At 39.9% G+C, this 14,032-nt stretch overlaps 1 protein-coding gene across 1 annotated transcript in view; it reads left to right on the top strand.

Annotated features, from left to right (window-relative positions):
* The window catches only part of LTK (leukocyte receptor tyrosine kinase), a gene marked incomplete at both ends in the record, with an annotated part of 140,107 nt that overhangs the window by 67,246 nt on the left and 58,829 nt on the right, over positions 1–14,032 (top strand). The window contains 2 exons of the mRNA XM_083365850.1: positions 3,064–3,164; positions 9,458–9,630. Of these exons, the coding sequence (XP_083221976.1) occupies positions 3,064–3,164; positions 9,458–9,630 (274 nt within the window). The remainder of the gene's footprint in view (positions 1–3,063; positions 3,165–9,457; positions 9,631–14,032) is intronic.

Below are 14,032 nucleotides of genomic sequence, written 5' to 3'. Positions count from 1 at the left end.
CAGATGGACTATTAGGTACTATGAGGATGGTTATTTTTTTTTAGAATTTTTACAAACCACAATGAATTCTACTTTACAGGGAGGAAAATGCCAGAGACTTGGAAAGAGGCCAGTATAGCATTGATACTCAAAGAGGGACAAGATTTGACTTTAACAATACTAATGCCATTGAACAAAGACTATAAATGGCTTACAACAATTTGGACTGAAAGATTGAAAATAATTTTGCAAGAATTTATTCATGAAGATCAATGTAGATTTTTACCTAAAAGATAATTGAAGGGCAATTTTAGAAATGTGTAGGACATTAGGGAAACATTTGAAAAAACATAATGAAAAACAAGCCACATGCGTCTTTCTAGATGCAGAGAAGGCTTTTAACAATTTGAACTGAATGTTTCTGTTCGATGGTTTAGAAAATATGAACTTTGGGGAGAACTTTATAAACTGGGTAAAATCAATTTATTTTTTATTATTAGATTTATATACCGCCCTTTCCCGAAGGACTCAGAGCGGTTTACAGGGTATTTAAAAACCAAACCAATACAAAATACAAATGTTAAAAAAACAATTAAAAAAGATTGAATTATCCCTAAAAATAAAAACACCAGTTAAAAATTCTCAGCCTGGGCCGGAGAGCTCAAAGAGCCAGGTCTTCAGGTCCCGGCGGAATGAACGAAGGTCAGGGGCAGTCCTAAGCTTACACTCTACAGACAGCACAAATAATTGTTCATGGAGAGCTAACAAAACCATGTGAGATATAAAAAAAAGAAGATAAAGTTGCCCATTTCCCCCTCTTTTGTTTATTTTAGGTATTGAAATATTGAACACAGACATAAGATGAGAAGAGAGGATTGTGAGTGTAAAGAGTTTAAAAAGAGATTCATAAGAGCTTTTGCAGATAATTTGATGTTGCTTTTGGAAGATCCTTAAAAGGAAAATGAATTATTAATAACTAAATTAAATGAATTTAGTGCATTAACAGGTCTCAAAATTAATAAACAAAAGAGAAATACATTAACAAAAAGTATGACAATACAAGAGTAAACAGAACTGATAAAGAAAATAGATTTTAAAACTGAAAATGTTAAAATATCTGTTGATAAATATGGCCTGTATGTTATTTCAAAATTATTATATTAAGTTATTTTATTTTATTTATTTTATTCCATTTATATCCCGCCCTTCTCCGAAGACTCAGGGCGGCTTACAAGCTTAGCAGTAGCCTTCATTCTATGTATATGCCTGCTTATTAGGGCTTTCACACACACACACCCCAAGCGGCATTATTACAAAGTCAGCTTAATTGCCCCCAACAATCTGGGTCCTCATTTTACCTACCTCGGAAGGATGGAAGGCTGAGTCAACCTTGAGCCTGGTGGGATGCGAACCTGCACTAATTGCAGGCAGCTGGTGTTACTTAAGGAGGCATTAGCCCACTGCTCCACCAAGGCTCCACCAAGTTATGGAATGAATTCAAAACAGAAATGTTAAAATGTGATAAAGTGGAACTCTTACTGTTGGGGAGAATATCTGTGATAAAGATGACTGTTTTACTTAGAAGGTTATTTTTGTTCTAGACAGTACCGGGTTTTTTTTGACAGCCAGTGTACCATTTAAATAGTGGCAGAAGGATATTTCTAAATTTTTATGGCCGGTGGGGTGGGGGGAAACCACAAATTAAATATAAGGTATTACAAGATGCAAAGGAAAGAGGAGGATTGGGTTTACTTGACATAAAATTATACTTTGCTGTTTGTTATTTAGTTTGGATGAAAGAGAGTTGATGGGAGTTGCTGAAATATAAAAAGTTACTTGAGTTAGAAGAATGCAAACTGAGATTTGGGTGACATGGATGTTTGTCATATGTCAAAGCTAAGCTTCATGTAGATTTTACATTAGATGTGCCATTCTGAGAATATGGAATAAATACAAATTTATGTTGTCAATTTATTCAAAGGGAATATAAAATAAAATCAAGGAAAGATTTGGTAACAGAAGGATATACAGTATTTGGCAATGGTTATGTACAATTATCAGATTTTATGGTTTTGAACAATTAAACACTGAATTTGAAACAGAACTTTGTACAATGATGAATATGTTATTGTTAAAAATGTATAAACTTTTGTTGAAATTTGAGACAGAAGAAGAACAAGTAAAAAAATGTAAGATAAAATGGACTAAAAATTTTGCTTACAGTATACAAATGGAATAATGGGAAAATATGTGACTGAAAGAAAATTTAGAATAAGGTCTAGTGCTAAAGACAATGTTTATAAAACAATGTATCATTGATATATGTCAGCAGAGAAATTGTCTAGAATGTATGAAGGTGTTTCAAATTTATATTGGATATATGAACGATATGAAGGGATATTTTTAGTGGACATGCAATAAAATTTGCATAGAAATATGTTCACTAATTCAAAAGATTTTAAAGATTAATGTACAATTAAAACCAGAAGCTTTTATTCTGGGACTAATGGATAGACAGCTGGGGAAAAAAGTCATGGAATCTTGTTTTTATATATGACAGTTTCAGTAAGATTGTTATGTGCTCAAAAGTGGAAAGCTATGGCATTACCCATGATGGAGAAATGGTTGAAAGAATTATGGATCTTGCAGAGATGATCAAAGTCACTTCTGTACTTAGAGAAAAGACATCTACATTTATGGCTGACTGAAAATGAAGCAAAAAAATTAACTGTGGTTTTGATGTTTAAGAAAAAAATAGAAAAAAGAAAAACAGAGCTTTTTGTAACCATAATTAAGAGATCATTTTGTAATCATACTTGTATTTGCTTCAAAGAAATTCAGTTTCTTCCTTATCATTTCTTTTTATTTTTTTTCTTTTGCATTTTGTCCTGCTATTCTCTCTCTTTTTTGTTCTCTTTATTTTATGTTAGTTTTTAGGATATCATAAAATATTCTAGTTTCCTGAATATCATAATATAATATTCTTGGTGAAGCGTCAGTATGTTTGTTCTAATGTACTGTACATTCTACTATAGCTCTGTCCCCAAAATACCACTGAAATCTAATTCCAAATTTTTTCCCCAGGTCATTTTCTCTATCTACCTGTAAATACTGAACACACAGACGGTCGTGCCCGAACTTACAGCACTGACCTTCCAGCCATTCTTTCCAATGGATCTTATAAGGTACTTTAACCTCTTCCTTAGGCAATTAAATTTCACTTTGCAGATTTTTGTGTGTGTGACATGCAGGGGTTTTGTTTTGTTTTGTTTTGGTCTTTTTTTCTCATTATATTCTTTTTGGTCAAAAGTATCAAAATGATTCTTCACAAAAGATCTGTACTAAGAGTTTTATTTGTAATAATCATCACTGTGCATGCCAGAAAAACAGGGTATACAATCACCTCCAATCCAGTTTGAAGCCAGATCCAAGCTGATTTTAAAAAACAAGTATATGATTCTATTTGACAGTTGGATTCAGTTTTCTGATTTTAAGAAAAATCAAATTGATTGTGAAACTTGAGATTTCTCACAAGTTAAAGAGCAGGATTGCCTTGACAATACAGGAGAATATGGCAGGAAGTGTTCCCTTGTTGTTCCTATGCCACCCCAACCATCAGTGCACAAGCACTGTAGTATGGACAAACTGTGGAGCGCCCTGAACTGTGTTCTGGATGACCTTCAAAGGCAGCCCCTGTGTTGTAGAAAGAAGAGACTCACGCCAGCTCTTCAGGAAAGGAAAGGTTTATTGCGCAGGTTCTGAAGGCTTAAACAAAGCAAAAGGTCTGAACCCCGAAGGGCTCATGAACAGACATATTTATACACCTCTAATTCCTAGTTATACATTGTTATACATTGTTCCTTATATGGTTACATCCTGCACATTCTTATCAGACAACCGTTTACAGAAGAAAATTACATGAAGTACGTGTAGTTTCACAGACAGGATATGGCATCCCAATCATCATCTGCCTTAAGGACAAGACTATGTTTGCTTAAACAAGGACTTTAATACATTCCTCTTTAAGACAGTCGCCAGGGAATACGTGCAGTTACGCTATCAGGATTATGGCTACCTTGATCAGCGTCTGCCCTAAGGACACGAATACGTTTGTTTACACAATTACTTTAGTACACTTCCTCTTTACCTGTAGACTGTGTTACAGTAATCTAACTAGGAAATAACCAAGGCTCCGGTCTAAGAAGGGATGCAGTTGGTTCACAAAATGAATCTGTGCAAAGCCCCCAAACCCCCAGCCACCTGCTTCTTAAACAGGAGCTCCAAGTCCAGGAAAATCCCCAAAACATGCACCAGGTCTGTCCAGGGGAGTGCTGGAAAGAGCCATTGGGGAGCAACCTACTAAGAAGAGATGCTGGAATCCAACCATCATCCTGCAGGGCTGAACGTCCAAAGGCATCCTCACATCAGATCTGATGCCTTTCTGGCATTCACCTACTGATGACCGCTTCCCTTTCCAAACAGGCACTTTACTCTGCTTAAGGGAAAGTGCCCCGCCACAAGTTGGCAGCCTGGCTTTCCCACTGCTGCCAGGTAAGCAGGTGATTAAGCTTCCCTGCATTAAAATATGTTTTACGTCCTTGCCTCTGCTGATTCATTGCTTCCAGTGGATGAAAACCCATTTGCAGATGTTTGCTTCCACTTTCCTTCCTTTTATTTGCTTTTAAAATTAAATTAAAGCAAAACAGAAAACACATTACTCCTAAGATAGGAAAAGGGGTGGTGGGAGACAGCTAAACATGTTTTCTCAAATGCCTGTTGCCTAGCCCGCCCGCCCCCCAAAATCTGCCCTGTGCCCTACATTACTCCATCTAGCCCAAGGCAAGAGCAGCTGGGGGCTGACCATGGAAAAGTTTTGGAAGAAACTAACCCAAAGCACAAAATAACAGCCTAATCACAGCCCTCAGAACCAGTTGGAACATCCAAAAATGATGGCACTTGAAATAACAATATTTTGTTCTGTAAATCAGGATCCATGATTTTGGGCAGATAAAACAAAACTCTAATTAGAACAACCTCTTTGAAGTTGAAAAGTTTCAAAGTAAAACAGTTTGCACACCTCTTTTCCCAAACTCTTTTTCTGTGGCCAACAATCTTATCATGAATTATATGAAATAAAGAAATCATCACAGGTATTAGAATCAAACTTCTTTTCAAACAAGCTTTGGGCTACCTTGGTATTATAATCAAAACTGGAAAGGTGTTAATGCAACTGAAATACAGAAGTGGGATGATTGAGTAACAGCAGATTCAACTCTGGTATGAAAAAGACTCCCCCCCCCACGAACATTTTATCTCAGAGTGAGCTGACAAAATAGAGTCTCCTTTCATTTGAATTACCAAAGTCTAATTAAGAAGTGTAGGAATAGCAGGATATTAGATCAGCTTTAAATTTGTGCATAATACCCTGGTTTGTTCTAAAGCTAGTTACCATAGTTTCTCAGCTTGGATGAAATGGATAACTATGATAAGAGATGTCTTGATTTCTTTGCTCTTGCTCTGAAGAAAGAAAAAAAACAAAGGGAGCACAAGTACAGAAAAAAGACTTATTCATAGATTATCTTATTAAGCCATTGCCTATTTCTGCCTTATGAAAGTGATACAAGGACTCAGAAGTAGGATCTTTCTCTCATGCCAGTAATTTAACCAAGCTCTCTCCTTAAACCAGCCCAGTTATCCAATTCTCTCACTTTGTTTACTTCATCCTTCTCTTGAACGGAAAGGCTTACCAAAATTTGGATAAATAATTATTGTTTGTAACATATTGCCCTCCCGAATGTTTTGGTTATTGGAATACTTAAAAATGGAAAGAATAAAGAAATGTAGCATAAATACTGTGTTTCCCCCAAAATAAAATCCACCCAGAAAATAAGCCCTAGCATGATTTTTAGCATGTGCCTAATATAAGCCCTACCCCAAAAATAAGCCCTAGGTAAAAGTCTGCCCATTCTGTCCCACCGTCTGGTTGCTCCCAGCCACAACGGTACAGTAAAGCGCACGTCGCACCAGTGCCACTGTCACAGGTTGAGGCAAGGCAGGTGGAGGGGTGGAGCTGCCCCACCCACTTACCTCAGTGGCCCCGCAGCCAGACCACCTCCTCGCCTCAGGGAAGTGGCACTGGCAGTAGCAGCAGCCCCATCCACCAGGAGCCCTCCCACTTGCCTGGTTGCTCTCAGTTGCAACAGGGCCACTGCTCCAAGGTGAGTGAGGCAGGTGGGAGGGGTCGAGGTGCCCCATGTGCCCTATACCCACTTACCTCAGGGGCCCCACTCAGTGACCTCTCCCTGCCAGTTCAATGACCCAGCTGCCTGCCCACCTCTTCCTTTCACTCCCCTCATGATCCGGACTGCCATACTACAGAGCAGGTCTTTTCAACCAGTGGCACGGGTACCACCTGTGGTACATGGGCACCTGGCAGGTGGTACACAACCATCCTAGAAAAGTAGTAGCAGGGGAGGGGAATGAGCTGAACCGGTGGCAGCACCGCACAAGCCTGAGAGATAGACGGCTGGAGCTGCAGGGCTGTCAGGGCTCAGCGGAAGCGCCAGGATCAGCACCAGGCTCCAGCTGGAGCTCAATGCCGATCCTGGTGCTTCTGAGCCTAGAAGAAGCACCGATCAGCTGGAATGTTGCAGCATCTCTAGGGTCTTGTGATTTACATTCAGATGTTGGCAACTGATTCATATTTATGACGGTCACAGTGTCCCAGGGTCATGTGAAGTGACAAAAACCTGCTGCAACCACCCAGCAGACAGGGGGAATAAAAACCATACACCCCCCACCCCACCCCCACTGCCAATCCTCAACAGAAATGCTCACAACAATGAAAACCTTGGACAGGAGGAAGAGCGCCACAGGGGGGACAGGCAGGTGTCTTGCTCGGCTGTGGCTTGGGGGGCACTTTTTCCAGTGCCATTGTAACTTCAAACAGTCACTAAGCAAACTGTTGTAAGTCGAGGACTACCTATACTTCATCACTTTTTTCCTTTTTGGGGGGGGTCATCAAGTTTTTGACACCTTGCGAGGCGACTGGTGGTACTAGGATGTTGCCATATCCTAAAAGTGGTACAATAGGTGACAAGGTTTAAAAGCCCTGCTACAGAGGATGGGTGGGGAAAGCTCAGTCACCTTACCCAGTCCCATTCCACCATTTCAGAGCCAGGGGGAGTGATGGCAAAAGGCCTCGGCTGTTGCTGCGCAACAACTGCATCTGCCACTAGAGGGGCTTTTTTCAGTCCCTGATGGCCCTGCCTTGCCCCACCCCTTATATCACCTGCCACTTCCTCCTCCACCACCTGCCACTTGGGTCCTGTGGCGCTGTATCACTCTGCCTGCTCCCTGTTCGTCACCTGTATTGTATGGTTTCAATGGAGGTAGCTTTGGAGGCCGGTGGTAGGCTCTTTGCATTGTCCCTGGGCTGGCAGTTTGGGCCACCGGCCCCCTTCATGGCTCTGCCACAGCCATGGGAGAGTTGGCAGCTGGAGTCATGGCAGTGTTGTGACTCAGGGCCAGCCTGTGGGTCCGACAGCCGGGTCCGATGTATCGGAGGACTCAGATGAGGGGGAGGAGGGAGACGAACCGGCTGATGATGGTTTGGAGGCTTTGCAGAGTCCTCAGCCGGGGACCTCTTCTCAGCTGCGTGAGCCCGAGAGTGCGGAGGATGATGACCCACAGCTGGCCCTGTTCAAGGACGCCCGACGCAGGAGGCAGTCGAGCAGGAACAAACAAAGAAAGGCTATGGGACTCCTCGGGAGGAGGCACAGGGAGACCACGCCCTGAGCTCTCTATAAAAGGAGTGTTTGGGGAGGGGCTGGTTGCTGAAAGCAACTTTTCCGCTTGAGAAGACAAGCTCTAGTGTTTTTGTTAACTGCGTAATTAAATCTTGGCAGAAGCCTTTTAGCCTTGGACGCTCTCCAGTCTCTTCTTTTGAATAGGGGTTTGATAGAAGAGGGCTGGTTCAGAACAGGCAGCGAGGTCTTTGGAGCATCCCTGCCGCCAGCCCTGGTATAACTCTCCTGTGGCTGTATGGGAAGAGCCATGAAGGGGACCGGTGGAAGGGGTCCCCCCAAAAAATATAAGACCTGGGCTTATTTTTGGGGAAACACGATAGTCTGCATTAAGATTGGCCATCTGGAAAATTCAAAAAGGGAAAGAAAATGGCAATCCACTTATGCACCGATGTAAGGATCTGACAATTTTGTGTGTTACAGGGATTTTTTTAATATTAGATTCGGCAGCAATTCATATCCTGATAGTTCAGCTAGTTTCCACATTTCCCCTGTCCAGAGAAGAGAAAGTGAATACAGGTAGTCCTCGGCTTATGACCACAATTGAAGCTAAAATTTCTGTTTAACAAGGCAGTTGTTAAGTGAGTTGTGCCCCTTTTGTGTCCTTTTTGGCCATGGTTGTTAAGCAAATCATTACAGTTGTTAAGTGAATCACGCGATCATTCAGTGAATCGAACTTCCCCCATTGACTGTTACTTGTCTGAAGCTCTGGTTGCAGATGACCATCCCAGAACCTCGGAATGCTGCAAGCATCACAAAACCATCCCGGTTGTCAAGCACCCAAAGTTTGATCACTTGGGTGGGGAGTTTCCAATGGTGATCACAAGTTGTAATTTTGAATGGTGATTAAATAAATGGTTGTAAATTGAGGAATATGTATACACGAAGATTGAAAGGCAGACATTTTTTTCTCTTTTCCATCCGTGTAGAATTATAACAATTGTTGCATTGATCACCTATAATGTTTCATGCATCTCATCTGATGGAGTGGATTTTAATCCATGGAAGTTAAAGCCATAATAAAATGGGTTAACCTTTGTTCAGCTTCTGCCCCAAGGTACCCGACAGTGACATGGGTGGCATATAAATTTAATTAATTTATTATATTGTAATAAATTCTACGTTAACACTTTTTCATGAAGTTCTCTGATACCTGATGGTGACAATGTTGCCTTCACTCTGGATCAAAAATTACATGTATTGACCTGGCTAATAAATAGCACTTTTTTTTTCAAGGGCTTTTGATTTTTGCCCACATTAGAGGAAACAAAGCGTAAACTAAGATCACACAGCTTCCTCTACACATATCAACTTATTCATTGCTTCCTCCCTACAAGTGCAACAATGGATATCTTTTCTGGCTAGGTTTATCTTTTGTAAGACCAGAAAATTTTGTTCCAGTTTATATGTGATAAAAATCATAAAGGCAGAGAAGCATCTGGCTAATGAATATACAAACGCTCGAGTCGATATTTCTTTTTATATTTCTCATCTTCATGTGATTCATTCCCAGGAACTTGTGTGATACTATTTTTATGAAGCTCATAATAGGACCTCTCCTATGATATAAAACTTTTATATCTATGAACCAAAGTTATAGTCCTCTAATATGGTACTTACAAAGGACCTAATATACAGTTTTTCTCTGTCTCACCGCTTTACCTTCACTTTAGGTCCAATTCTCAGCATATGTTTTTGGCAGCTATAATGGCACCATTTCATTCATTGTACAAGAAGATGAAGGAGCAGCCAATGGCAGTGCGGCACTACTGATATGGGAAAAGTCAGGGAGCTGGAGAGATCATTGGTTCCTCATAACTTTGGAAATGCCACTCCTTCAGAACAGGTAATTATAACACCAGGAATATTCACCATTACCTATCATTACCTGTGACTTTTAAGGTTGAGACAATAGATGGAGGATTCCTAGACAGTGCCTTCCCCCCAAGTCCTCCAAGCAAGCTTACTAGTTTGTCACAAAACTATGCTGTTGCATAGCCCTACATGAAGCCTAGCTGTTCTTTGTTTTTTGTTTTTTTTCTAAACACTATATTTATCTTACAAAAGAGAAATCATCACAAGCCTATATGCAAAGTTCTACCCCTTACTCTGCTGAGAGGAGGAGAAAGGAGGAAGGACTGGGAAGAAGGACAGAGGAGGAAATTGCAAGTGGGAAGGAAGGTGAGACTTACAAGGGCCAAGCTAGAAGGGAAAGAGAAGATGGGTTCTGACTTTTAGAGCACCTACTGTACGGTAGCAGAGAGAGCACCAAAAGCAACATAGGCCTAACAGCATTTTGCAACCTGCAGAATTTTAGGAACAATTAAAGGTAAAGGTAAAGGTTCCCCCACACATGCGTGCTAGTCGTTTCCGACTCTAGGGGCCAGTGCTCATCTCCGTTTCAAAGCCGAAGAGCCAGCGCTTGTCCGAGGACTTCTCTGTGGTCATGTGGCCGGCATGACTAGATGCCAAAGGCGCACAGAACGCTGTTACCTTCCCACCGTAGTGATCCCTATTTTTTTACTTGCATTTTTACGTGCTTTCAAACTGCTAGGTTGGCAGAAGCTGGGATGAGTAACAGGCGCTCACTCTGTTACGCAGCACTCAGGATTCGACCAGCCAAACTGCCGACCTTCTGATCGACAAGCTCAGCGTCCTAACCCACTGAGCCACTGCATCCCTTAGGAACAATTAAAAGAGTCTAATTGGCAATAGGAGAGCATATTTGTAGCTCAGGGTTGAACTATCGAGTCCTTGGTGCCCTCTGAGCTTGGAGGTTTGAGAGTGCACTGATGATGTTAACTAGTTTGGTAATGAAACATCTGCAAGAAAACTACCAAGCTCAGGGAACACCAAGGACCTCACAGAGTCCAATTAATTAAACACTCTTTCATTTTCTAACTCTCCATGCCCCACCCCCTCTTGATTTTGTGAAAGAGTGGCTCTCTTCAAAATGAAATCCTGATTTTAGTGATTTTAAAAAAAGGAAGCAAGGGCATTCTTCCAATAAAGTTATGGTTTCAAATTATGCTGTTTTTGCTCATTTCCAACTAATAGGTTTTATTTTATCATGTAAACTCCTATTTTAATTTTATTTGATATATAGATTAAATTTAAATTATCAAAAGTAAATGTATGTTTATTCCTTGCTCACTCTTACCCCTAACGTAATCTTTAATTTTATTAATGGGGAAGGCACATAGATTCATTTTATAGGGTCAAATTGCTTCAAACTTTGAAAACCCCTGCCCTACATTGTACCATCAATGTGCAAGACACTTTTCCAAAGAAACACATTTTGCTTTAAGAATGTTACCATGTAAAACTTGACATAATACGGGATGGAGATGGAAATTGAATAAGAATATGTATATGTGATTAAGTGATTAAGTGGTGGCATTCAAATATGTGAACAACTGGTTCTTTGTGTGGATGCCACTTCTGGAAGTCCGTTCTGGGCCTGTGCAACAAAAAAATTAGCTACCGGTTCTGCCGAACTGGTGCGAACTGGCTGAATCCCACCACTGCGTTTAATACATGTTCTTAGGACATTATCACAAGGATACAGCTCCAAATTTGAAAGACTTCTGAGTCCTACAACGTGAACAATTTATTTCTCACTTAGTTGTGCTGAGGTTTTAAACTGTTGTGATTTGTGGAGTTAATAAATGGGGCAGGTGCTAAATTTCCCCACAGAAAGGAATTCTTGCCTCACATCTTCTCCCAGTTGCTGAATTCAAGCCCTAGGAGAAATGCTAACTTAATACATACAATACAGTGCACACACCAATAGCCCAGACAAAGCAAGCAAAGGTGAAAATTAGTTCTTTTTAGCACTGGAAGAACCTGTCTGCAAGGTATCAGGCTGCTGGGGAAAAAGAGTTACTTTCTGTCTTGTTTTTTGTCTGCAGTTGCGATGAGGCATCTTTTACCGCAAAACTTCAGCACGGTGATTTTTGTTCATTAATATTTCAAGTTAGCAGAAGTGAAGACGAACATAGATTGTCTTTAACTGCTTCTGAAAGTTTGGTGAATGGAGAACGTAGTAATGTGGAAATCTCAGATTTAGCAAGGATTGAAGAGATGGAGAGAGAGAGAGAGAACTAAAAATGAAATGCAACGGCTTTAGGATGGAGTTTCAAGCATAAGGAACAACAAAGAAGAAAAGAGGAGTTGCAGATAAACCTGACAGAGAGAAGTTTACATTCAGGGATCTAGCATTTTTCATCTCTCTGATCCCACAGTCTGGCAGCATGACAAGATCCCCTTTCTGAAGAGAATACTAGCTGTTATTGAGAAGAAGTGGGGTGGAGGAAGGTCCAGCAGTTTTTTTTACTTGTTTACATGAATGCCAGGCTAGGAACTGGGAGATGTGACTGAGAAGAAAACCAAAGTGAAAGATGTAGCTGCCAACCAATTGTTAAGGATTGATTATTGAGTAAGACTAACCTTCTTTCAAGTTGAACTTGGCTCTTAGAGATTTTAATAGACAGATCTATGTAGCTTTCTAGGTAGCAGCATGGAAGGGCCTTGTCATTGCCTTCATTAAATAGGCTACAAGACTTATAAAACTCCTCCTCAAATTGAAAATAACCTTTTAAAGTTACTGGAATTCTTCTCTATTCCAGTCCAAACTCTGGACATTTGAAGAAGTCCTGAATTCTGCTAATGATGAATACAATGTACAAATATACACACACCAAACACTTTGGGTATATTTTCTATGATGGTTGAAATCAACTGTTCTTCATGCTTATTCAGTTTCTTTTAAAAAGAGTTTGTATTACCATTATTGTAACTAACTGGAGATCATGGGTTGCATGTGTGAGAAAGAATGCCGTGACATTATGTAGCCAACAAAATGCAACTCTACAGTGGCAGGTACAACCCTATTTTAATAATTAGTGTCCTATTCTAAAATTGATATAAGTAGTGAAGGAAAACATTTCCATAGCAACAAGACCTACTCTGTGTTTTTACTGCTTATACTGATTGGATATATAATGTTGTTCTAGAAGCAAAATATTGTCATTGTTCACTTGTTCAGTGAGGAAGAAAAGAGTAATATATCTTCTGCAAAGAATGTTATCTCCCACTGTTCATGTAGCACTATATTTATCTCCTTTTTGGAGCCCATAATATAAAGCTACATAACTTATTCATGTTCAAAAGCCTCACTTGGTCTTCCAGATAAGAAAAATGGTGAACTAGAAGATGTCTCCAAAAGACATGTGACAAAAAGCTCAGACCAGTGGAACACCTTCAGATAAGGAGAAGATGAGAGGTTACCCACTTGTGGTCTGGACAGTTACTCCACACAAGGTAGCCACAGTATAGGAGTTGTCTTGTAGGTCTGGGCACTGGGAAATGAGGGAACAATCATGCTTTCAACCATGGCAGAGCCTTTAAGGACAGTGGGTTTGACCACCTCATTTTCTAATAATCCTTGAATTTACAATTGTTGTTGTTGTTAGCTGCGAAGTCGTGTCCGACCCATCGCGACCCTATGGACAACGTTCCTCCAGTAATTTACAATTACTTTGCAGCTAAAAGAGATCTTCCAAACAAGTTTGAAAAGCTATCTGATAAGTAAAATTCCATCTCCAAATAAAAGAAAAGTTAACTAGCAGTTTAAAGAATGTAAAATATATAAAACAAGTGGCCAAAAGTTAAATAAGAATTTAATTTAAGAAAGTTTTAAACACATTAAAGGACTGGATAAACTTGGAATATTGGGACATTTGTTAAGATGTTTAAAAAATTATGTAAAGAAGCCAGCATTTCCATTGGAACACAAATTGTTTAACCTATCAGGAAAGAGATTATTGACTGAAAATAAAAAACACAACCCCCCCAGACTTCATACCTGTAAATATACAGATGATGCAGCAAAATTTCAGGCAAGAAAAATGACAAGTAAAGATATGACACTGGAGACATTTCAAAGCATTCTTGAAGAATTGGGAGATAAACTTATAACTAATTTGACAGCAATAATTTCTGCACCTGTAAATGTATTTTTTGAAGAAAATAATAAATGAACAATGTGATAAATAACCAACTGCCAACAGAGGACCATCTAATGTACAAGCAGGATTTTGTAAAGGAAGAGGAACACATGATCATATTGCCAATCTATACTGGCTAATGGATAAAGCAAAAGAATATCAAAAAGACGTCTACGTGTACTTCATTGACTACACAAAGCCTTCAACTACATTTACCATAACAAACTCTGGAACTGCTTG

Source organism: Vipera ursinii, assembly GCF_947247035.1.
Source record: "Vipera ursinii genome assembly, chromosome: 1".
NCBI lineage: Eukaryota > Metazoa > Chordata > Lepidosauria > Squamata > Viperidae > Vipera > Vipera ursinii.
This window is presented reverse-complemented; position numbering and strand designations above follow the sequence as displayed.